The 23,785-nt window shown below is 43.8% G+C and overlaps 7 protein-coding genes across 7 annotated transcripts in view; 6 read left to right on the top strand and 1 right to left on the bottom strand.

The window, feature by feature from the left end:
• Window positions 1–936: 936 nt before the first annotated feature.
• LOC135488579 (uncharacterized) lies at window positions 937–4,074 on the top strand. The gene has a single exon (XM_064773220.1). It carries the CDS (start codon window positions 937–939, stop codon window positions 4,072–4,074), a length of 3,138 nt encoding a protein of 1,045 aa, XP_064629290.1.
• A 22-nt stretch (window positions 4,075–4,096) lies between these two features.
• LOC135488578 (uncharacterized) lies at window positions 4,097–4,720 on the top strand. Its single transcript, XM_064773219.1, has one exon. The coding sequence runs from the start codon at window positions 4,097–4,099 to the stop codon at window positions 4,718–4,720; it is 624 nt and encodes a 207-aa protein (XP_064629289.1).
• Window positions 4,721–4,956: 236 nt separating this feature from the next.
• On the top strand, window positions 4,957–6,363 carry LOC135488577 (uncharacterized). The gene has a single exon (XM_064773218.1). The coding sequence runs from the start codon at window positions 4,957–4,959 to the stop codon at window positions 6,361–6,363; it is 1,407 nt and encodes a 468-aa protein (XP_064629288.1).
• Window positions 6,364–13,804: 7,441 nt separating this feature from the next.
• On the top strand, window positions 13,805–15,592 carry LOC135488576 (uncharacterized). The gene has a single exon (XM_064773217.1). The coding sequence runs from the start codon at window positions 13,805–13,807 to the stop codon at window positions 15,590–15,592; it is 1,788 nt and encodes a 595-aa protein (XP_064629287.1).
• Window positions 15,593–15,631: 39 nt separating this feature from the next.
• Window positions 15,632–17,077, top strand: LOC135488575 (uncharacterized). The gene has a single exon (XM_064773216.1). It carries the CDS (start codon window positions 15,632–15,634, stop codon window positions 17,075–17,077), a length of 1,446 nt encoding a protein of 481 aa, XP_064629286.1.
• Window positions 17,078–18,332: 1,255 nt separating this feature from the next.
• On the top strand, window positions 18,333–19,733 carry LOC135488574 (uncharacterized). Its single transcript, XM_064773215.1, has one exon. It carries the CDS (start codon window positions 18,333–18,335, stop codon window positions 19,731–19,733), a length of 1,401 nt encoding a protein of 466 aa, XP_064629285.1.
• Window positions 19,734–21,534: 1,801 nt separating this feature from the next.
• LOC135487857 (E3 ubiquitin-protein ligase HACE1-like) overlaps window positions 21,535–23,785 on the bottom strand; it is a 156,857-nt gene continuing 154,606 nt past the window's right edge. Inside the window, exons 11-12 of the mRNA XM_064771980.1 lie at window positions 22,552–22,665; window positions 21,535–22,128 (exon numbers count right to left, since the gene is read on the bottom strand). Of these exons, the coding sequence (XP_064628050.1) occupies window positions 22,026–22,128; window positions 22,552–22,665 (217 nt within the window). The 3' untranslated portion in view covers window positions 21,535–22,025. The remainder of the gene's footprint in view (window positions 22,129–22,551; window positions 22,666–23,785) is intronic.

The following is a 23,785-nucleotide window of genomic DNA, read 5'->3' as shown; positions in this document are numbered from 1 at the left end:
AAGGTTAAGACACATGTACCTATCTAGCACGCCCAATGTCAAGGCATTGTAGTATCAAAATCGTGGCCACGTGCAATGTTTTTCATATCAGCGTTTTAGAGGGGACATTGTGTCCCTTTGTAGCCCATTTAAAAGCTAGTCTGACAGAGTTATTTGTCTTTGCATATTGGAGTGAAGACTTTCTCCTTAGTACCATTGAGTGTTCTCAGGTGGCAGCACCTTGTGGTGGTGTCTTCCAGTTGTCTAATTCTTGTGTCCTGCTAGCTGGACTTTGTAGCCTTTATATATTCATTGTGGAGATATTAGACAAGTTAAGCTGATGTCCTGGGATTTTGGGGATAATTTTGGCTTACTTTGGGGTGAAGTTTTTGGTGGAGACATTGTCACAACCTGGGACGCTGGGTTGTCACAACCTGTCTTCACGCTCATGTACACTTACATTGTACATCTATATCTTGTCTGGCATCTCTGATGTTCTTGGTTATTTGCTAAAAAGACTAAGGAGTCCTTCCCATTTTGTATTTTCAGTTTTTACGTGAACCTGATGTAGTCAGTCGAAAGATGTACCTGTAACTGTGAATCTGCTGTACTTGACAAAACTACACGGTGATACGCTATTAAACTAAAGAGAAGGATCTTTAGACACGTCGTTCGTCTTCTGTTCATGGATGTGACTGTCTCTTACATGGATGATCCTAAGCTGAGAAGTGCATCGCCGCCACAGTAAAAACTCTGTTCAAGACTCTTATCGTAGAATACGGTGAATTCTTAATAAAGAACTTTACCATGTTGTGTGACTTTAACCGTAGTAACTGACTCAGAAGCTACATCATGGCTCAAAGCCAGATTGATCTTGCTAAAAGGGTTAAGTCCGAGAAACTGCTGATGCAGATGCTTACTGCCGAAAAAAGCAAGCTGGAAAAGAGCATACAATAAATGGAAGATGAGCTGAGGTCAAAACCAAGATATTTGACCTCGACTCCGGCAAGTCAGATACCTATTCCAGTGACATTGGTGACACCTGACGCCAGTAACATTGCTGTAAGCGCCCCTCACCACAGTGACGATGGGTGGAGCCCAGTACCCACCCCAAGACGGTCAAAGCCGTCAGCATTGCCACCACAGCCAACGCCTGAGCCAGAGAGGCCCACACCCACTCCAAGACGGTCAAAGCTGTCAGCGTTGCCACCACAGCCAACGCCTGAGCCTGAGCCAGAGAGGCTCACACCCTCTAGAGATCCTCTCAGTCAAGACTCTGAATCGAAAGGAGTTGGTGCAGCAGATGAGAGTATCGCCAAGTTAGCCGAAATCCTTACCGAATCGCAACGTCGGGACCACCTGCCGAGAGTTGAACCAGAAGTCTTCAAGGGTGATCTTCTTCAATATCCACTATGGAACTCGTCATTTGAGACCATGATCGAAGCTTGTGTTACCTCAGTGACACAGCGATTACACTACCTGAGTAAATATACGGGAGGTGAAGCAAAGGAGGCTATTCGAGGTCTGCTCTCTCAAGGCACCGCAGATGCATACATGAGGGCAAGGTCGCTCCTAAAGGAAAGGTACGGAAATAAATTCATAACAGCAGAAGCCTACAAGCAAAGAATTGACAGTTGGCCTCATCTTGAGGCGGGAGATGGTAGGGAGTTGAGGAAGTTCGCCGACTTCTTGACAAGTTGTGCTAGTGCAATGAACTCAATCCGTTACCTAGATGGACTTAACAACCCAGATGAGAATAAGAAGATTCTTCGCAAACTCCAACAATATATTGTGGACAGATGGAGCAGGATTGTTGATACAAGGCTGAGCAAAGATGATCCATCCTACCCAAGTTTTCAAGAATTCTGTGACTTCATCGTAAAGGAAGCCCGGATCGCATGCAGTCCAGTCAGTCTAAGAGGGGAGGACAGCAGTGGAAAACCAGACAAGGCAAAGGGGACCACAAACCATTTCAAGTCGAAGACTTTGTCAACAATTGCAAAATCGTCAAAAACTGAGCCGCAGCCTAAATCAGAACAGACCAGTCAGAAGCCTAAGCCAAAGGCCCGCAAGTGTGCTGTATGCAGTAATCCCCATGGAGTCGCCACGTGTCCAACCTTTGCAGCAATGTCTCTGACCGAGCGAAAAACTACAATCAAGGATAAGGCCCTGTGTTATGGCTGTCTGAGATTCGGGCACCGTCGATCCACATGTAAAACAAAGCTGACATGTGAGGTGTGCTCAAAACTGCATCCAACTGTACTGCACGATTACAATGCGGTAGCAATGCCTCAGACAGGCGTTGCCCCAGATAACGCTAACACTAACTGTGTAAAACAAGGACACAGGTGCTCTCATTCGTTAATCCTACCTGTCACCCTGTATCACGAGAAAGATCCAAGAAGAACAGTCGACCTTTATGCCCTCTTGGATCCACAGTCCGACACTTGTTTCGTCTCTGAGAATACAGCTAGAACCCTAGATGTTACCCTCAGGCTAACAACCATGTTAGCTGAAGCCACTGTTAAGTCTACGAAGGTCACAGGCCTCCGAGTAATGGATGTTGATCGCAAATTAGATGTAGGCCTCCCAGTTACCTACACCAGAGACAAAATACCTGCTACACATGGGCAGATACCTAGAGCTGACACTTTGAGAACAATTCCCCACCTGGCACAGATAGCAGACAAGCTTCATCCTCATCATGACATTGAAATCGGCCTGCTTGTTGGGATGAACTGCCCTCGACTCATGAAACCTAGAGATGTTGTCCCAGGAGGAGACAATGACCCCTATGCCATTTTGACCGATCTTGGTTGGGGAGTCATTGGTATCCTTGACTGCAGCTGTGAAGATGAAAGCCAAATAGAGTCCGCCTGCAGATCAATCAGTACTGAAGAAGGCAGTTGTCACTTTGCATTCAGAACCAAAGGCGAGGAGATAAGTCCAATTGTACTTAGTGAGTGGTTTGAACGAGAATTTCATGAAGACGACTCCGAAGAGAAGATGTCCTGTGACGATAGAAAATTTCTATCCAAGGCACGAGATGGACTACAGCAGTTAGAAAACGGACATTTTCAGCTGCCCCTGCCACTGAAGGATGACAACATGGTCCTGCCCAACAACAGACAGCTCGCTGTAAGGCGCTTAAATGGTCTGAAACGCCGATTACGCCGTGATGAAGCATATAAGGGAAAGTATGTTGATTTTATGGAGGACTTGTTTGTGAAGGGCTATGCCGAACCAGCCCCCAAGGAGACCCCTACAGGCCAAGTCTGGTACATTCCACACCATGGTGTACTTCATCCCAAGAAGCCAGATAAACTCAGAGTTGTTTATGACTGCAGCGCTGCATATCAAGGACAAGTACTCAACAGAAACCTTCTCCAGGGTCCTGATCTCACAAACAATTTGACTGGCATACTTTGTCGCTTCCGGAAGGAGCCAGTGGCCTTCACCTGTGACATTGAGGCTTTCTATCACCAGGTATCTGTCGCAGAAGATAGTAGAGACCTTTTTCGCTTTCTATGGTGGAAGAACGGGCAGCTAGAAGAAGAGCCGACCGACTACAGGATGACAGTCCATGTGTTTGGAGCCACATCTTCCCCTGGATGTTGTAATTATGCGCTAAAGGCCACAGCAGACAAGTACGAAGAAAAACACGGAAAAGAGGCTGCCGATTTTGTAAGAGATAGTTTCTACGCTGATGATGGTATCCGGTCTGTCCCAACAACCAAGTCAGCCAAGGAGTTAATCGATTCAAGCCGCCAACTCTGTAAGGAAGGAGGTTTTCGTCTGCACAAGTTTGCATCTAATAAGAGAGAAGTATTGGACATCATCCCTGCTGCAGAAAGGGCAAAGAATCTTCAACACGTCAATCTGCTGCAAGACGATCTGCCAGTTGAGAGGACTTTGGGAGTAGAATGGTGCATCCAGTCCGATGCCTTTCGTTTTCAAATCCAGCTCCAAGACAAGCCGTTGACAAGAAGAGGGATTCTATCTAGTATCAGCTCGGTCTTCGACCCCCTTGCACTGGTGTCGCCACTTGTACTGGTGGGGCGGAGGATTTTACAAGGATTGTGCAGTTTGGGATGACACATTGCCTGAGGAAATCAAAATGGAATGGGAGAGATGGAGGCAAGAACTCATGATCCTGGCTGGCCTAGAAATACCAAGATGCTACAAGCCTGAAAATTTTGGTGAAGTCAAGACAGTCAAGTTGCATCATTTTTCCGATGCTAGTTTGGTCGGATATGGGCAATGCAGCTACCTTCGGATGATCGATGAAAACAACAATGTTGACACTGCCTTGGTCATGGCCAAATCCAGAGTCGTTCCGTCAAAGCCCATTACAGTTCCAAGGCTCGAGCTTACTGCCGCAGTAACATCTGTCAAAATTAGCAAGTTCCTGAGGCGAGAGCTGCAATATGAAGACCTTACAGAAGTATTTTGGACTGATAGTATGGTTGTCTTGGGATACGTCGCAAATGACGCCAAGCGCTTTCATATATATGTAGCAAATCGAGTACAGAAGATCAGGGACAATACAGCTGTGGAGCAATGGAGGCACATCGCAACCGACAACAACCCAGCCGACCTCACATCTCGAGGAGCAAACGCCAGAGAGTTGATCGACAGCCAGCTGTGGTGGAAAGAGCCAGCCTTCCGTTCCACTTTGAAGCCACTCAGTCCTTGCAAGATTGACAACCTTGGTGAAGGGATCCAGAGATCAAGAAGATGACAACCCTGGCAACTGGAGCTGTAATTGAAGCTGACATAGGCCTACTCCCAAGATTGCAGCGATTCTCAAGTTGGTACAAGGCTAAAATAGCTGTCGCTGTCTGCCTGAAGTTCAAGGAGAGGTTGCTTAATCGGACAGCAAGGTTTTCTACATACAAGCCAGTGACAGCTGAAGAAATCTCTCACGCTGAGATGTTGATCCTTAAGACAGTCTAAGCTGAGGCTTACTCTGAAGAAATGCCCATTCTTCGAGGAATTAAGGCTGTAGACGACAATGCTGACCAGAAGGGGTCCACAAACCGAGACAGTTGCAGGAGGCGAGACCTAGTTCTGAAGAAAAGCAGCAGCTTGTACAGACTTGATCCTTATCTGGATGAAAATGACATCATCAGAGTCGGTGGACGGATCAGAAGAGCTAACGTTCCGAGGGGAGTCAAACATCCAGTCCTGCTGCTTAAAGACAGTCACATCACCAGGGTAATAGTCCGGCATTTCCACGAAAGGACCGGTCATGGAGGTCGCAACATGACTCTGAATGAGATCCGAGCCCAAGGATATTGGATAACATCTGCAAGATCCAGCATCACGTCCTGTCTGAGTAAATGTGTCATCTGTCGTAAGCTGAGAGGACCCCCCTTGGGTCAGAAGATGGCCGATTTACCTGAAGATCGCATGAAAGAAGCTCCACCATTTACTTACGCCGCAGTCGATTATTTTGGCCCCTTCCTTGTTCGTCAGGGCCGGAGTGATCCAAAGAGATATGGAGTCTTGTTTACCTGTCTGAGCTCGAGAGCCATACATATCGAGACAGCTAACTCGCTGAGTACGGATTCCTTCTTAAATGCATATCGTAGATTCGTGTGTCGCCGTGGCCCCGTAAGACTTTTGAGATCGGACCAAGGAACGAATTTTGTCGGCGCCAAAAGTGAGTTAGCTGCAGCTCTGGCAGAAATGGATGAAGACGGGGTGAGGAGACGCTTACTCTTAGATGGATGTGATTGGATTAAGTTCGAGATGAACGTACCCCATTCTTGTCATATGGGTGGGGTATGGGAGAGGATGATCCGATCAGCTAGAAACGCGCTGTCTGCACTACTTGTTACTCACGGAGACCGATTGGATGACGAAATGCTGCGAACATTGATGGTTAAGGCTGAAGCCATCGTAAACAGTCGCCCATTGACGTGTGTAGATACCAACTCGCCTGACACACCGGAGCCATTAAGTCCCAGCCAGCTGCTTACAATGAAGACAAGGGTCATCATGCCGCCGCCAGGCAACTTTCAACGAAACGACATCTACTGCCGTCGCCAATGGAGGCGGGTACAATATCTAGCAAACGAGTTTTGGTCTCGCTGGCGGAAGGAATTCTTGCCAACACTACAGGAAAGGAGAAAATGGACCAAGTCGTGGCCAAGCCTGGCCATAGGTGACATCGTGTTGGTTATCGATGACGGAGTCGCAAGGTGTAACTGGCCAATGGGGAGAGTATTAGAGACGTTTCCTGGGAAGGACGGACTCGTTAGGAAGGCACGCATACAGGCTGGACAGTCAGTTTTGGATCGCCCTGTTCACAAGTTGATCTTGCTGCTGAAACCAGCTACGCCATCTGTTGTTGAGGATAATACAGACAATTGGGACTGATAATTGACAGACCCGAGATTCCCGAACGGAGAAGCCTGGGATTGTGCTATACTATCGCGACTGTGAAATCCTATCTTTGGGATGCTTGTAGTGGTGAATTTGGATGAGTAGCCCGTACAAAACATTTGGTGTTGTTTTGGTCATCAAGCTGGTTGTTAACCCAGCATTTTGGTTTTTGTGTTTTTTCTTCTAAAGCGCATTGTGTTAAAATTGGGCTCTTTCCAGATTGACTGATGCAGGCTGATTCAAAGGTGGACAAGTTCATTTAGCCCTTTAGTGTGGGTTTTTTCAAGCTACTCTAAGTTCTGTGGATACGTTCAGTTTGTAATTCATATGTTGGAATGTGTATTCTACGGTGGAACTGGAAAACAGGAGCAGACATTGTTTCTTTCAAGGAATAGCTCAAGTGATTTCCTCCATTTTTGCATGGGTAGTCTTGTGCAAGTCGCATACTGTATCGTCATGGTCATGGGGATTCAGAGCGCCAGATTTGGCATTGGGTATATTCTATGCTAAGTTTGGTAGGTTCATTTTGAAGTACGACTTGCTCAAGCTTGCCGAAGTGTTTTTTGGGTTGAATTGTCTGCATTTGTGACAATTTAACATTCCGAGGTTTTCACTATTTTTGATAGTGTGACATTTCACCCAAGGGTTAAAGGACATTAACCCCTTGTCTTTGTGAGATATTTTCGTTGATATTATGAGGACACTTCAGTAGTGTAAATTGATAGGACAATTTAGGAGAGCCATGTTACGGCATATCGCCTTTAAGTTATGTTGGAGAGCCACATCGCGGCATATTGCCTTTAATTATTGTTGACGTCAGCACCACCTATATTAGCCCGTGCGCTTTCCGTCATTGTGTTTTCCCGGTACAAAACCTTGCAGTTTTTGCCGATGTAGAAGAAGTCAAATTTAAGGCTAATTGTTCAGAAAAGAGTAGCCTAAAACAGAGGTATGTCAAGATGAATATGTATAGCAACATTAAGTGGCGTAATTTGCCAAAAATAATTAGATCAGTGCTGTAAAACTGTGTCCAACGACAGCGGACGTCTTGTAAAAGGTTAAGACACATGTACCTATCTAGCACGCCCAATGTCAAGGCATTGTAGTATCAAAATCGTGGCCACGTGCAATGTTTTTCATATCAGCGTTTTAGAGGGGACATTGTGTCCCTTTGTAGCCAATTTAAAAGCTAGTCTGACAGAGTTATTTGTCTTTGCATATTGGAGTGAAGACTTTCTCCTTAGTACCATTGAGTGTTCTCAGGTGGCAGCACCTTGTGGTGGTGTCTTCCAGTTGTCTAATTCTTGTGTCCTGCTAGCTGGACTTTGTAGCCTTTATATATTCATTGTGGAGATATTAGACCAGTTAAGCTGATGTCCTGGGATTTTGGGGATAATTTTGGCTTACTTTGGGGTGAAGTTTTTGGTGGAGACATTGTCACAACCTGGGATGCTGGGTTGTCACAACCTGTCTTCACGCTCATGTACACTTACATTGTACATCTATATCTTGTCTGGCATCTCTGATGTTCTTGGTTATTTGCTAAAAAGACTAAGGAGTCCTTCCCATTTTGTATTTTCAGTTTTTACGTGAACCTGATGTAGTCAGTCGAAAGATGTACCTGTAACTGTGAATCTGCTGTACTTGACAAAACTACACGGTGATACGCTATTAAACTAAAGAGAAGGATCTTTAGACACGTCGTTCGTCTTCTGTTCATGGATGTGACTGTCTCTTACATGGATGACCCTAAGCTGAGAAGTGCATCGCCGCCACAAATAAACCTTCCGACATTTTATGTATCGTTCATGTTGAAGATGGTGATCAGGTACGATACCAGAGATATGAACTCAATTGTAAGAAAATAGTGAACAAAAAATTTACAAATCAAGTCAAATTTGAAATCACTGATGAGAATGGTAAAATAGTTAATTTCAGAGGTAGCTCAGTTACTTTAAATTTTTCACTTGAAACTAAGAATAGTGTGTTTGAGTAATTCTTGTTGTATCACTTGAATAAATTCTACTCCATTAAACTAAGATTACATGTTTTAGGAGTTGTGTAACAGTTATCTTTCCCTTCTGGTTTACTACCCTTTAATTTGCTCACTTCTGGTTTACTAGCCTCTCGTACTTTCTTTTTAGTTTTCATCTTAGGATAGCAGTAAATGATGACTGCAAAACCAAATGCAGCTAAAATGACATACAGTGTTGTACTCCTTGAAATTTCCGTATTTGTGGTAACCTTGAATTGATACCAGTACTTTCAGTATTTTCAGTTCTTTCAGTATTTTCAGGCTCTTTCCTGGGTTCATCATCTTTCCCAGTAAACCTCTCCTTTTTTGACTTCTTGAAATCCTGAGATCTTTTACCTAATTTTCGAGACCATGCAATTTGTTTTTCTGTTCTTGCTCTCTTAATGGGCTTTTCACTGTCCGTCACTCGAGCTATGCTCTCGGGCTCTGCTCTCTGGACTTTGTTCGGTTCCACTTCCATGTTCGGTTCCACTCCCATTTAATCTTATGAAATTTTCATGTTCACTAGCAGATTTTGTTTCTTGACAATGTCCTAAAGTGATCAGTGTTGATGAGGCAAGAGCAGTTAGTGAACCCATTTTCAAACTCAACCATCCTAACCATCTGTCCAATTCATTGGTAACAATGTAATCATTTCTTAGGTCTTCATACAGCTGGTCCTCGTCATCAACAGGCAAGAAAAACTTTGTTAATTTAGTGTAAGTTTTTAAGACTGTCTTACCCAATGAATCGTTAAGTCTGGCAGCCATCTTTGTCTGGTAAATTCTATGGTGTTTCAATACTTCCTTCTCATTCATTGCGTCTAAATCATTAAATGTAAACTGTTTATTTAGGAAATCCTTGCTTTTACCTGTTGCAACAAGCACCTCAAGGTCTTGTTTAGCTTTAAGGCCATTTTCAGTTAAATTAGCTTTAAGGCCACTATCAGTTAAATTTTGTTGACAATTAGTGTTCACTAGACCTTGACTAGTGTTAACTAGACCTTGACTAGAACTGACTAAATTTGAACTAGTTAACGCCTTGTTAGAAGCTTGTTGCTTTGTTGTGTAATTCTGCTGGTAATTAGCAGTGTTATGTTGAAAGTTAGCTGCATTCTGTTGGTAATTAGTTGCAATGGGATTAGCTAGATTTGAACTAGAATTAGCTAGATTTGAACTAGAATTAACTGGAGTCACTCCATTAACTGGGATTACTCTGATTTGTTTCATTTGTTGTTCAATTATCGTTGATGACTGATTATTCATTTATTTAGAATGAAATCTATTGATTCATATTGAAAGGAAAATCCCTTCCAGACAAAGTCCTACTTACCAGAAATAGGGTAACTAGTTCCTGGACAGAATTGCAAGTTCTAGACTACATGGTAAAGGGTAACATTTACTGGTATCTTGCACCTCTAATGCATTCAATAAAATTTCACTTTGTTTATCTATTGCTTGTTCATTTTCATATTCAAGCCTGTAATTTTTGAAAAAAATACTTCCTAAGAAACCAGACAATATAGATCTCAAATCATCCAGTCTGGTCTTATCAGTTGGATTCGGTTTCAATACTACATAATCAATTTTCAATGCTTTAAATGCTTGGTGTAAAAACAGCTTGTAATTTATGGTAATTTTAACTCCCCTGTAATGAAGATATTTGAGGAATGCCAAGAAAACCATTCTGAGATCTGTGAAATTGTCTTCGGTCAACTGAGGTTTACCAATTGCTCTGTTAATGAATTCAATTTCTAAATAAGTGTCACACTCTAGACCAGGTAAAACATCATTGGGTTTGAGTTTAACGACACCAAATCGCAAGGCACTCAGGACTATTTTTTCATAGCTGGCCGCACAGAGTCATTTTCTTGGACTTGAGAAGTAAACCTTAATCCTATTTTCAACAAAATGTTTCAAATCATTTAGCAATAAATCTGACAGACGTGTCTGGCCAAGGCCTCTGATGATGTGGTCAAAGTAACGTGTTTTGTTCTCAATAGTGATTTCTGGATTCTTAAAGTCATCACTGTAAGTGGTAGAATTGCAATTCCTGCAGTATGTGTAGAGTTGCTTGGCCGGTCTGTCAAAATTCAGTTTTTTCTGGCATTCAAAAAGTGTCCATCGTTTGCAGTTATGACACAATTGAGCATCACTTCCTGTGAATGTATCATACTGTTTCATAGGTGTTACCTGAGTAATAGGTGTTACCTGAGTAATAGGTGTTACCTGAGTAATAGGTGTTACTGTAAGATCGAGCTCTGCTCTGTGCACTTTGTCCGGGTCATCTTCAGAGATTTTCGATAACGGTTCAACCCTTGGTCTAATGTAACCATTTTGTTTCATAGGTGTTACCTGGTCAATTTGACTGAAATGCTGCATTTGACTGTTTTCATCACTATTTCTGTATTGACTGAAATACTTCTCTAAAGAGACATAACTGTACATTCTTTCACTCATGATTTAGAATAAAAAAAATCATTAAGTAGTAAACTTGCTTTTATTCTTGTGACATTTCGAGCACTTGACCAGTAGATATCTGTGTCCATTTGAAGTGATGTGATGAGTTAACTTACCCGAATTACCTGTAATTTCCTTACATCTAAGGCAATAGATCATTTTCATATTTAATTAGCAGAGACAATAAGTAAGTAATAGGGAACCTTGTCGTTTTATCCATGTTACGTATTTGGTAAGTTTGGTAGGTTTTGGGAAAAAACCAAAGACCCCCCTGTGTTTACAGAAATTAACCATGTTGGGTTTTTGGTAGTGTTTGTGGTGTAAAACAGTGAATTCTTGACAAATTTACATGAATAATGATGAAGGGTGAAGTTTTTTGCCCAAGTTTCCAGGATTAGGCGTAGATAGTCGTACATGGGGTTCCCTATTACTGGTACCCCCGCCAGACGTCCCTAATTACCCCACCCCAATAGCTAAGCTAGACTAGCTCATTTACTAACCACACCAAAAAAAAGAACTATCTTATACAATCAAATAATTTTTATTGATAGGCTATCTATTTTCACTATATGAATTTTTCATCCATTAGCAGGGAATCTCCAGAGAGAAAAATAATCGCATAACCCAGATGCTTCTGCAAAAGGTGTTTTGTTATGTTATGCAAATCTGAATCAACATACACTCCAAACTGACCAGGTTTCTGAGTGACCACTGCAGGATTTTTTTTACAGGCTATCTCTCGTGAAAATGAAATGTCCTGGGACATTGTGCTCACCTGGGAATGGAGGTTAAATTGACTTTTTGCTTAGACAAAATGTGACACTAGCCTATCAATGACACTTTTAGATTTTGACCTCTGTGAACTTCATAACTAGTGTGTACGCCAATTGTTACATCTGGTTACCTTGTTAGTTTTGTAAGAGCGTTACATCGGCTGTAAAATAACGTGTCAGTCGATTGGCCCGTTTTACGATGACAAGAAGAATAAAATTTACAATCGTCAGTAATTACTCTTTTCGACTCATTCCATAAGGCAGAGGAGGTTAGATCCTTAGAAGGAAGATAGACCATAGAAGTGTCTCGAAGGACGTGACATTTAATTCGGTAAAACGGGCTCGATACTGTTAGTTTGATGGTGCAAATGAAATCAGAATCTGCCGCTGTATCGCATGCATGCATTGTTGTGTAGTGAGGGCTACGTCAATTGACTGTGTAGCGGCTTAGCGGAGAAGATGTCGTTTACTGATATGAGGACGCACGCATCAAGTATAGCATCGGGGTCTATAGGATCAGGAGTTAGGTCGTCAGGGACGAGGCAACATTATAGGGATGTATATGCATTGGAAGATTGTTACAGGGACGAACTGAATGCGTTGCAAGATCGTTATAACAGGCTGTGTAGTATGTCTGTTGATGAACAGATGGCACCACTGCATGGTGATGCTGAAACCAAGCCAGTGCTTGATACTGGGGGGCCAGGACTGAATTCATGGTAAGAGCTCGGACAACATAGTGTAGATAGGTCTGTCGAACATTCCTCCAGAAAGAGGGCCCCACCGCATAATACAGATAGTATTATTGGGCAACGCCAAGGCAGGGGACCTGGGAGTGGGAGAGCTGAACGGTCAGAAACATTGCAACCTAGCATATGGGGTCAACATTTTGGTATGTTTGGGCCAGTAGGAGGTGCATGTAACTATCCAGCAACACAGATGGCGCCACTGGACGATGCCGATCAGCATGAGCAGTTCAGAGCAATGTGGGGCGAATCTGCGGTTGAGAGGGCGCCAGCAGGCGGTGATAGAGCTCCGGAGCAAAGACAATCACCAGTCACTCTCAAACAATACCCATTGCTCAGGGACAGGCTTGGTGAAACTGAAAGTCAGAAATCTGTTGGTGTTAATAGAGTATATACAGCAATAGGGGATGAACCGGCTGAACGGTCAAGGACAGGCATGGATGTCTCATGCCTAACAGGTGAAAGGCTTAGGGAGGACCAGGAGCAGCAACAGTCAGAGTATGATGAGCTGGAGAAGATAGCTAGCGTCAGTCAAACATCAGATAGGTCCCAGGGGTCCAAGAGATCGTCAGCTTCACTTAAAGCTAAGGAAGCTTTAGTCAATGCTGAGATTGCCAGACGCAAGTTCGAATTAGCAGAAATCAGAATAAGGAGGGATATTCAAATGAAGCAAAGGCAAGCTGAGTTAGTGGCAGCTGAAAGTCTCGCTAGAATTAAAGAGGATTTGCTACTTAAAGAGCTGTCAGCTAAGCTATGGGAAGAAACTACGGCAAGAGACTGTTCTGGTAGTACCGTGCGTAACATTAGATGAGATCTAGCAAGTAACATCTCGGGTGTCAGTGACAACCAATCCGAGTAGGGAATTTTGGTCAGCCTACCCAGAGATCGATTGCTGGCCACCAGCGAAGTAGTAATAGAATGTTCCTGGAAACAAGGGATACAGTACACTTGGTCAGTAGGAACATGACGTCAAGGCCAAGGTCAGATGCAGAAAACAACACTGAGTCTGGTGTTAGGAGTTATACGAAGAGCAGGCCACAGGCGTATGCAGAGAGCCCAGGGATTGGTGTTAGGAGCTATACAGAGGGCAGACCTCAATTGTATGCAGGAAACACTGAGTCTGGTGTTAGGAGCTATATGGAGGGTAGGCCGCAGATGTGTGCACATTGCCCAGGGACTGGTGTTAATAGGAACACTGTAGATACGAGTGATGTTAGTAGGGAGCATTACAGCAATGAACCAAGATCATGCATGACAGGTGTCGACCCAGGGCTTGCAGTTGTCCAAATGTTGGAGAAGATTACCTCGCAAGCCGAGCTGCCAGCGCCCCCTACAATGACGTTTGATGGAACCTCAGCAGACTTTCCTAAATTCATGAAAGCTTTCAAGGACAGAGTCGCAAGTTAACCCTTCTCTGATAACTATAAGTTATCACAGCTGGTTATGTGTACTAGTGGAGAAGCAAAGAAGGCGATTAAAAGATACGAAGGGACTAGTAATGGTTACACGTTGGCTTTAGAGATTCTCAAGGAGAGGTTTGGTCAGCCGTACCAGATAGTCAGATCATGCCTGGATAAACTCACAAAGGGAGCTAGGATCACAGTCCAAAATCGTGGTGCTCTCTTGGAGTTTGCAGACCTGTTAGTTTCAACACACCGCACATTACAGGATCAGGATCAGTTAGCCAAGGCGAACACTCAGTCGACCCTCAAAGCAATATTTGATCGCCTTCCTACTCAGTGGCAGGCAAAGTGGGTAAAAAGGGTCATAGACTTTGAAGCAAAGGGACAGTCGCCTAAGTTATGTGACTTGGTTGGGTTTGTGCACGATCTTGCTAAGGCTGCCAACCATGCTGTTTTCACTGTTACTTCCACTGGGGGGAGTGACTTTGCGAAGTCATCGCGAAAGAAGGATCAAGGTAAGGGAAGATTTGGTAGTACTAATCAAGCTACAGATAAGAAGGCAACGGTGGCTTTATCAACCATGTCTACGCAAGTGCAGCAGAAGTCAGATACGCAAGGACAACAGAAGTCAAACAAAGCTTGGAGGGAGTCAAAACCTCGAGTTGAGAGCTCCAGCCAAGTGATAGGCCAGTCCAATAATGCAACCAATCTGAAGAGATGTGGCTACTGTGATGGTAAACATAGCCTATGGGAGTGTGACACATTTAAGGTGAAACAAGTCGACTTCAGGAGAAAATTTGTGCGGAATGGTGGATATTGTTTCTGTTGCTTGGGAAGACATTATGCCAAGAACTGTAAGTCGCAGAAAACCTGTACGGTGAAGGGATGTGACAACAATCATCACCCTTTGTTGCATCAAGATAAGCCAGCCCAGACTCAGACGACCGAGGCCAAGAAGCAAACTGTGACTTGTGGTGCACTGGGCTCAGAAGTGCCTTTTAAGCCTAGGATGGTGTTGCTGAAGGTTATCCCTGTAACAGTGCAAGCAGAGAATGGAAAGAGCATTACCACCTTTGCGATCCTAGATTCGGGCTCAACGGCAACTATGGTTACCAAGGCAGTTGGAAATCTACTTGGAATTAGAGGAACACCTGAAACCATATCTGTGAATACAGTTATCGTTGAAGGCATGAACCAGGATGTTGTCATCTCTCGATGCTTGCTGACTCCAGTTGGAAGGGCGGAGCCTCAGATACCGGTGGAAAGGGCACACTTTGTGGAGAGTCTTAATATCAGTCAACGTTATAGGCCTGACTCACTCAACCTGTCTGACTGGGATCATCTACGGGACTTAGATTTAGCAGCTGAAGTTGAGGAACGATCGGTGTCAGTATTGATCGGTGAGGAGGTTCCTTGGGCACACGCTGTTCTTGAGAGTAGCTACGGAGACCAGCTGAACAGTCAGCCGTATGCAGTAAAGACCCCTCTTGCCTGGTGCATGGCAGGGCCAGCGCAGAGTCTGAATACTAGTTTATCTCAAATCAGCGTGAACTTCATTCAAGAAGAGTCTACCAGCGGGGACAATACTTTGACTGATGAGAAGTATCAGTCTTTGGAGAATGCAGTTAAACGTCTTTGGGAGGAAGAGAAGTATGGTTTCACCTGCAATGGTGAGAAAGCAATATCGGTGGAGGACAAAAGGGGGCTCAAGATATCAGAAGACACAACTAAGATAGTTGATGGGCAATACCAGACAGGATTGTTATGGTGTAAGGAGGATCCTGTATTGCCGAACAACAGAGCTGCTGCCGAGAAAAGGCTGAAGTAACTGCATAGAAAGTTTAGACAGAAGCCAGAGTTTGCTGACATGTATCGCCGAGCCATGGAGGACAATATCAGCAAAGGGTATGCAGTCATGCTGACAGAAGAAGAAGCTGCCACCAGTAACCAGAAGACATGGTATTTGCTACACCATGGTGTGGAAAGCCCAAATAAACCTGGTAGAATCAGGGTGGTGTTTGACGCGGCGTCGTCGTTTGGAGGGACTTTGTTGAACCAGGAATTACTGCAAGGGCCAGACATTAATAATAGTCTTGTTGGTGTCTTGGCTAGATTCCGGGAGAACCCCATTGCCATAGTCGCAGACATCGAGGCGATGTTTATGCAATTCAAGGTGCCTGCAGACGACGCTGATGCCTTACGATTCCTGTGGTCACAAGATTCGGAAGCTGAACCAAAGACATATCGCATGACACGCCATATCTTTGGGGCAACGGATAGCCCCAGCATATGTACGTATGGACTAAAAAGATGTGCATTGGATAATGAAGCTGATTTCGATCCAATGGTTGCAGCCACAGTGCTCCGTAGTTTCTACATGGATGACTTGTATAAGTCTACAGCAGCGTCAATAGCAATAAGGCTAGCACTCCAGCTAATCGAAATGTTAGATAAGGCTCATCTGACATTGACAAAGTTTGTTTCAAACTCGTTGGAAGTTTTGAAGGCGATACCTGAATCGAGAAGAGCAACAGGGTGCAAGGATCTTATGATTGGATGTGACCTTCCTACAGAGCGAGCCTTAGGTATAACCTGGGATGTAGCATCAGACACCTTAAGTGTTAAGGTAGCGGAGATGAATCAACCGAACACAAGGCGAGGATGTCTCAGTGACGTGAGTTCCTTGTATGACCCTCTGAAAATGGTTGGACCGGTCACACTACCTGCCAAGCGAATTCTTAAGATGACAAGCAAACTTAACGTTGGATGGGATGAGCAGCTGCCGGACGTGTTGCTAAGTTCATGGCTGAAGTGGAAAGTCAGTCTAAGGGGGCTAGGAGAACTTCGCATCCCGAGATGCTACTTTCCAGAAGAGACTCCAGTTAGCATAGAGCTACACCACTTTGGAGACGCGTCTGAAGTAGGATATGGAACAGTCAGTTATCTTCGCAAGGTGAAGGATGATGGAACAGCCCACTGCTCGTTCGTTATGGCTAAAGGAAGGACAGCGCCATCAGTCTTTGTGTCAGTTCCGAGACTGGAACTTCAAGCTGCCGTAGTTGCGTCAAGGGTGGATAGACTTATCCGGAGGGAGCTGGATGTAGAAGTGGACAGAGTCGTATTTTGGACAGACTCCAGAATAACACTACAATACATAAGGAATGAATCCATGAGGTTCAAAACCTACGTTGCCAACAGGGTAACAGAGATTAGGGATTCTAGCAGGCCGGATCAGTGGAGGCACGTCCCGGGGAAGGATAATCCCGCTGACGATATCTCAAGAGGTCAGTCAGTTTTCATGAAGTGTTCATGAAGAACAAGCGTTGGTTTAAAGGACCGGATTTTCTACAAGAGCGAGAAGAGAATTGGCCAGTAACAGACGTTGGCCCGCCACTAGATGCAGATCCAGAGATAATGCAGCGGTCAATTGTAACTCTGACCCCCCCCCCTTCAGACATTCGACACTTATGCGACACCTGGAAGATATAAGGACGTCCAGGAATTGACACTTGTTCACCCAGAACTTTTAACTTCTACTCCAGGATTTCACTCTTTCTTCCTGTGGTCAAGTTCAGAACGTCACCTTTTTTCCACCTGACAGAATCCTGAAGTTCAGAACGTCACCTTTTTTTCACCTGACAGAATCCTGAATGCCAGGAATTCAACACCAACTCAAGGTATAATGGTATTCGTTGTTTTTATGGTTCAATGGAAGTTGGTCATCCGACAATCGAATGTGTACATTATTGTGTACACCAACAGTGCAGTGCAAATGTTGTCCACTTGCAATCGCTTTCGAGCATGCATATGCATAAATTAAACTTTCAGCAGTTATTCAACAATGTGATGAAGCTATCTATAGTTCAGTAACCACCTCTGAAATGGCATTAATCGGCCAAATTGACGATCTCTCAACTGCTTCCGGTCGGAGACATGGAGGCCGCCATCTTGGAATATTGTCAATTTTGACGGCTCAATTTCACACAAAAACCACCTCCGAACTCCGTGAATCACCAATGTCTTCGCCAAAAAAAGGAACCATAACAATCTACAGATATCCCGACGCATGACACTGCTGGAGAGATCAATCAATCTTTTCACTACAGCTGGATATACTAGAAAACATTCTAAGCACTCCACTCACCTGCTGTCCATGATGCTGCCCAGCTCCAAAAACGTGTCTGGGCATGTCTGGGATGGGCCGTGGCAGTTCGACAGGAATGCGACGCTTGTTCGACATGCCTGTCGCAACTTTGTCGACAGGAATTCACCAAAGACAATTGCTTTTAATATCAGACCTACGACGGAAATTCGATGCTACTCTTTTCCCAATACGCCAGAGGTTCGACTGTCTGATTTTTTCTTAACCCTCAGGAAGCGACACTAATCCGGCGTCGCATTAGCGTCGACCCCTGAGGTGGGGGGGGGTCAGAGTTAGAATTGACCGCTGCATAAAGCAAGAGAAGGTCGTTGGATTGATACTAGCGCCTCCTGCCTGCTCTAATCTGGACCAGATGCTAAAAAGGTGTTCGTCTTGGGTGATCCTTTAGCGTCGAGTAGCGATACTAATGAAGTTTTGCGACTACATCCGAGCGAAGAGCAGCAGCAAAACCCTGGTGGGGGAGCAATTTCGGAAGATCACAGTGAATGATTTGGAGAAAGCTAGGCTAGCGGTCGTGAAGTATGTCCAGAAGGAGGCCTATGGCCAAGAAATTGCCGCCCTGCAGAAAACGGGAAGAGTCAAGGCTTCGAGTCAGCTCAAGAGTCTGAATCCGGTCATCATTGATGGTGTGTTGAGAGTGGGCGGGAGACTGTCACGAGCGCCACTCTCTCATGACGCAAAGTTCCCAATGATAGTCCCAAGAGGTAGCCATCTAGCCTCTATACTGATCTACCATTTTCATGCCAAGGTTGCGCATGCAGGCCAGGAGCAAGTCTTGGCTGCTTTAAGGGAGACGTTCTGGATCCAAAAGGGTCGGATTGCGGTTCGTAAGATCATCCGCTCGTGCATTGGATGTCGGAGGCGTCAAGCAAAGAGGATGCACCAGTTGATGGCAGACCTACCTCGAATGAGACTTCAGGCATTTGAACCACCCTTCACTAGGACGGGCCTTGATTGTTTTGGTCCGCTACTTGTCCGTAAGAATCGCAGTACTCTCAAGAGATGGGGCCTGATATTTATATGTCTGAATGTTCGGGCCGTTCATCTGGAAGTCCTGGAGTCGATGGATACCAGTTCCTTCATAAATGGCCTCAGATGTTTCACGGGGAGAAGAGGAGATCCGAAGGACATTTGGTCGGACAATGGAAGTAACTTCAAGGGAGGCGAGCGTGAACTTAGGCAGGCCCGAGCTGATTTGAATCAGAAGCAGATTGAAGATGAACTTAGCCAAGAAGGAATAAGGTGGCACTTCCAACCCCCGACTGCGGCACATATGTCCAGGGTATGGGAGAGGTTGGTTAAGTCAGTGAAAGGGACTCTGAAAGCGATACTTGGTGAGGCCCTTGTGACGGAGGAGGTTTTGTTTAATGCGATGATTGAGGCCGAGAGAATTGTCAACAGCCGACCACTGTGCAAAGTCAGTGATGACCCACAAGATGATCAAGCCCTGTCACCCAGTCATTTCCTGTGTCCCAGGGGGATCTTGTCAGTCCCTCCTGGCGACTTCGACGAGAGGGAGAAGTATCGCAGCAAGTGGAAGCACGCCCAGATCCTAGCAGGTCATTTCTGGGATCGGTGGCTTCGAGAATATCTGCCGATGCTCATGGAACGGAGAAAGTGGCGGGAGAAGGTTCAAAACGTTTGTTTCGGCGATCTCGTCATGATGGCTGAGGACAACTTGCCGAAGGGAGAATGGCCGATGGCTCGAGTTGTGAGGACCTTCCCCGGCGATGATGGCTGTGTTCGAGTGGTGGAGGTGAAGGCGAAGAATGGGAACCTGTACGTTCGACCAATCAGCAAACTTTGAGGCAGCCACCGAGGATTAGGCAGTTAGACTCGTATTTGGATAGGCACGTTACGATTATATTAGTAATGCGTTGTATTGCACTTTAAGTAATTCCGCATCGCGCGTCGTGTGGACTGTTCTTAATAATTGCGCCGTGCTGTGAAATATCCGTGGCATTCGCGAAGGAGTTGCACCGCGGGCAGAATAATCCCAGCACTCCTTGAGGTGTTCTGGTTGTCTACCCAGGCCCTCACCCTTTGATTGAAGTTCGGTGTTACGTGTTAGTTCCGCGTTCTAGTTACTGCTAGCAGTTCATAAGTTTGATTCATACCCTGATTCGCATCGTGATTTGTTATGTTTACGCGTGGGACTCCGTGTGTTACCGTATCTTTGATCAGAAGAATTTGTTTTTTGGACATTGCGATTGTCAAGCCAATCCGCATGGTTTAGTGACAGTGGTTTCTCTGAGTGAGAAGTACGTTGGACTTTTACGGTATTTAGATTTACCTAGGGATTCTCAAGTGGCGCTTTAAATTTGATTTTGGACTCGTCTTTAGTCTGGACTCTCCAAGGGGGGAGTATGTGCGTGCCAATTGTTACATCTGGTTACATTGTTAGTTTTGTAAGAGCGTTACATCGGCTGTAAAATAACGTGTCAGTCGATTAGCCCGTTTTACGATGACAAGAAGAATAAAATTTGCAATCGTCAGTAATTACTCTTTTCGACTCATTTTACAAGGCAGAGGAGGTTAGATCCTTAGAAGGAAGATAGACCATAGAAGTGTCTCGAAGGACGTGACAACTAGGTCAAAATTAGGTCACAATTGACCAAAATTGGGTCAACTTGTACAGATGCCCAATATGTGTCTACGTATAAAATTTTAAGAATCTGTGACAAATAGTAGTGAAACGTACCACCTTCAGTGATATTTTGGAGTTTGACCTTTGTGACCTTGGAAACTAGATTAAAGTGATACTATGATGTGATTTACAACTTTGCGGTAATACGTCCGTTTTTAATTGTTGATCACAAATGTAAAGCTCAAATTTTCCATTTTTGATTAGATTTATTATAAAATCGCTGAATGTAAACCACCGCGACCGTGAAAATGTTCATGTTGTGACGTCATCAACGAAAACGGCATCGAAGCGAGCCGTCCGGGCGGGATTAAACCATCAAATTCTAGAAAATGTGCATTTCGATTTGAAAACCTTACCGATTTATGAGAAAGTGACGTAGTCATTTGTCAAAAACAGCTAAAACATTATATGGTGAAATTTGACACGAGTTACCCTTTAAGGTCAAAATTCTATTGAAGCACTATGTTAAATTTGATCATATCAATCCATGATGCACATTTGAGGATTGATATATGACGAAAATTGAGTTTTTTACGACCTGACCTACTTACATTGACCTGAGTTTTTCTTAATATTTACAAATGCCCAATAGATGTCTAGATATCAAATTTGAAGAGTGTAGGACAAGTAATGACGAAACGTACCACCTTTGCTGAAATTTTAAAGTTTGACCCCTGTGACCTTCAAAAGTAGGTCAAATCAAAAACATGTATGTTTTGTCATGTAGTCTCCTCAGAAATATTCACAGTAACAATTTTATGGTTCTAGCTATCAGCCTTGAGATATTGTCAAAATAAGGTTTTCAAAGATGGCCACCTGAAGCCCAGAAAGTAGGTCAAATGGCAATGATTTTTTGTGTGTATCACATCAAGTTGTCAAAAGACTTCCTCACACAAAGTTTCAACTTTCTACACTTAACAGCAAGCAAGCGTGCCACCATTGTTGACGGACGACGGTCGGACAACGGACGACATAAGCTCACCCAGGTGAGCTAAAAAACAAGATTAATCAACAATTTAACACCCTTTTATCAAAAAATAAATTATTGTTATTGGGATATTGTCCCTCATATTCCCAGATTTCACTTCAAAAGGCAGGCTGCTACCAAAACTCCTTAAACCGTAGCAGACGATGTTTGGCAGTGTGAGGAACAGCTGAGGGATGTGAATTATGCCAGCCTCAGTCGAGATGCATAAATTGCTCCGTTTTGAACTCTGTGCCACACATGCACAGCGTCAATGTTGTTATCAGGGAAAAAGCTTTCGTGGAAAGTTTTTGTCCTTGGAACACATACAAAAACGTAATTCTTTAATTTTTCAATAGTGTTTTTCATCATAGGCCTCCACCGAATAATCTAGGAAAATACCAAGTCCAGATATCCCCTTTCAAGTGTAATTTATTGTTGCATGGTAAAGTGTCTATAAGCTTGCACACTTTTTGAAGACATCTCGACTAAGCCATTCCATAGCCAACACTTCCACACTGAATGGCAATGAGCATTCTGTCCCCGAGCTCAGCTTCTGATTGGTACTCTGGTAACTTCAACAGATTGATGCTGCAATAAAAGAGTCTGTGGATGAATGGAAGATCTACACACTGAGACAGAAGGAAGACGAGTTGCTGAGACTATGGTTTTAATGGTGACATGAGCATATGAGTACCACCAACAGTGAGTGGGTATCAGTTCCAGTAACTCTTTAACTGCTCCTTGCTGACCTCATCAAAGTTTACATCTCCTCTGACAGGGATGCAATTCTACGTATGTCCTTAACCTAATCGAGACCAATTCGACTTCAAAATGGAGAAATGTTGATACTAAAAACTAGTCAAGGTAAAAGTGTTCAATGCATCTTTACATATGTGTGACTCATCATTACAAAATGAAAAGGCAAGTAAATAGAGGCATTGCCTGCAAGATTCTTGCTTCTTGTGGCAGCAACAAGGCAATTTTAAAGTCTAGACATGTCCTATTACTAACCATGTACTAGCTGTAGGCAGGAGCTGGGGTGAGTAGGCTACATGGGAGATGGTGAACTTCTGGGGACCTCCACCACCACTCAAGACAGAGAATCCACCATGTGGTACACGAGAACTGAAATTTAGAAAGGTACACTGACATTCGAAACTTATTACATGTACATGCAATTCTGATATATTCAGGAAACTATGGTTTTCTTGAAATCACTGGAAAAGAAATATGTTGTATATAAGAGCTATCACATGGATTATTAAGATGCAAACACCTTACAATTGAATAGAACTGTCATGTTCTCCATTTCTCTTCAATGCATATCTTCTAAATAAACAGTCCCTTATTAGATGTACAAAATGAAACGGCCAGGGGCCATTGTGCTCACCGTAAGTATTTTTAGTAGACAGTTACAGAAAGTGCTACAGTATGTAGCCAAAAATTGTTGTCTTCATTGCATTGGATACTGATGGGCAATCCCCGCCAGTAGGTTGGTTGTCAAGGTAAATGATTTGGTGAGAATGGATGAACAAGTCATATTTGCAAAAGTGATGATTTTGATTTATTAGGTCTTGACCAGCAAGTGATTTGAAAATAGAGGTGCAGTGACAATGAATGATTGATAAATCACAGTATAATCAAATGATGTTTACAGCAGTGATGAAAAAAATTTGGGATTATGCAGAAATTCTTGACATTTGTTAACAATTCTTCATGATTCTTTCCTGGCTCAAGGTGTGCATCTTGACTGCAATATGTAGGAATGAATTATTAGGAGAAGAGAAGGCAGAATGTGACATTTTCAAAGTTCTTGCACAATGCTGTGGTTCAATTACAAGGTGTATACTGAAGTTGTCTGTTTTATAGATTGTCGTTCTGTTTACATAGATGCTGAGCATAGTAATTGTGCTCAATTTCTCCTTCATGTATATATCAGGTCTGAATGCTAAATTGTGGCCTTTTCTTATGATCCACACAATACAACTCGAAATTAGACTCAGATTATGCATATTGATAAAGTCATTTCTGTGCATTTGGCAACTTTTTCCATCCTGAAATGCAGATCTGTTTATAGATCGATGTTGACAATTTGTCCATTTCTGACTGTTGCAGTGACTGTCATCGGAAGTGTGATATCATCTGGTACAACACCTTCCGCGTATGTGAGTGTGCTGTCTTGTTCATTATCAGTGACGAGGACTTCTTTGGTGATGTTGTTAATTGCAATTACAGTGAAGGTCTG

The sequence above is a fragment of the Lineus longissimus genome, chromosome 5 (genome assembly GCF_910592395.1).
Source record: "Lineus longissimus chromosome 5, tnLinLong1.2, whole genome shotgun sequence".
Taxonomy (NCBI): Eukaryota; Metazoa; Nemertea; class Pilidiophora; order Heteronemertea; family Lineidae; genus Lineus; species Lineus longissimus.
Note: the sequence above shows the minus strand (reverse complement) of the source record. Positions and strands in the feature narration are given on the sequence as shown.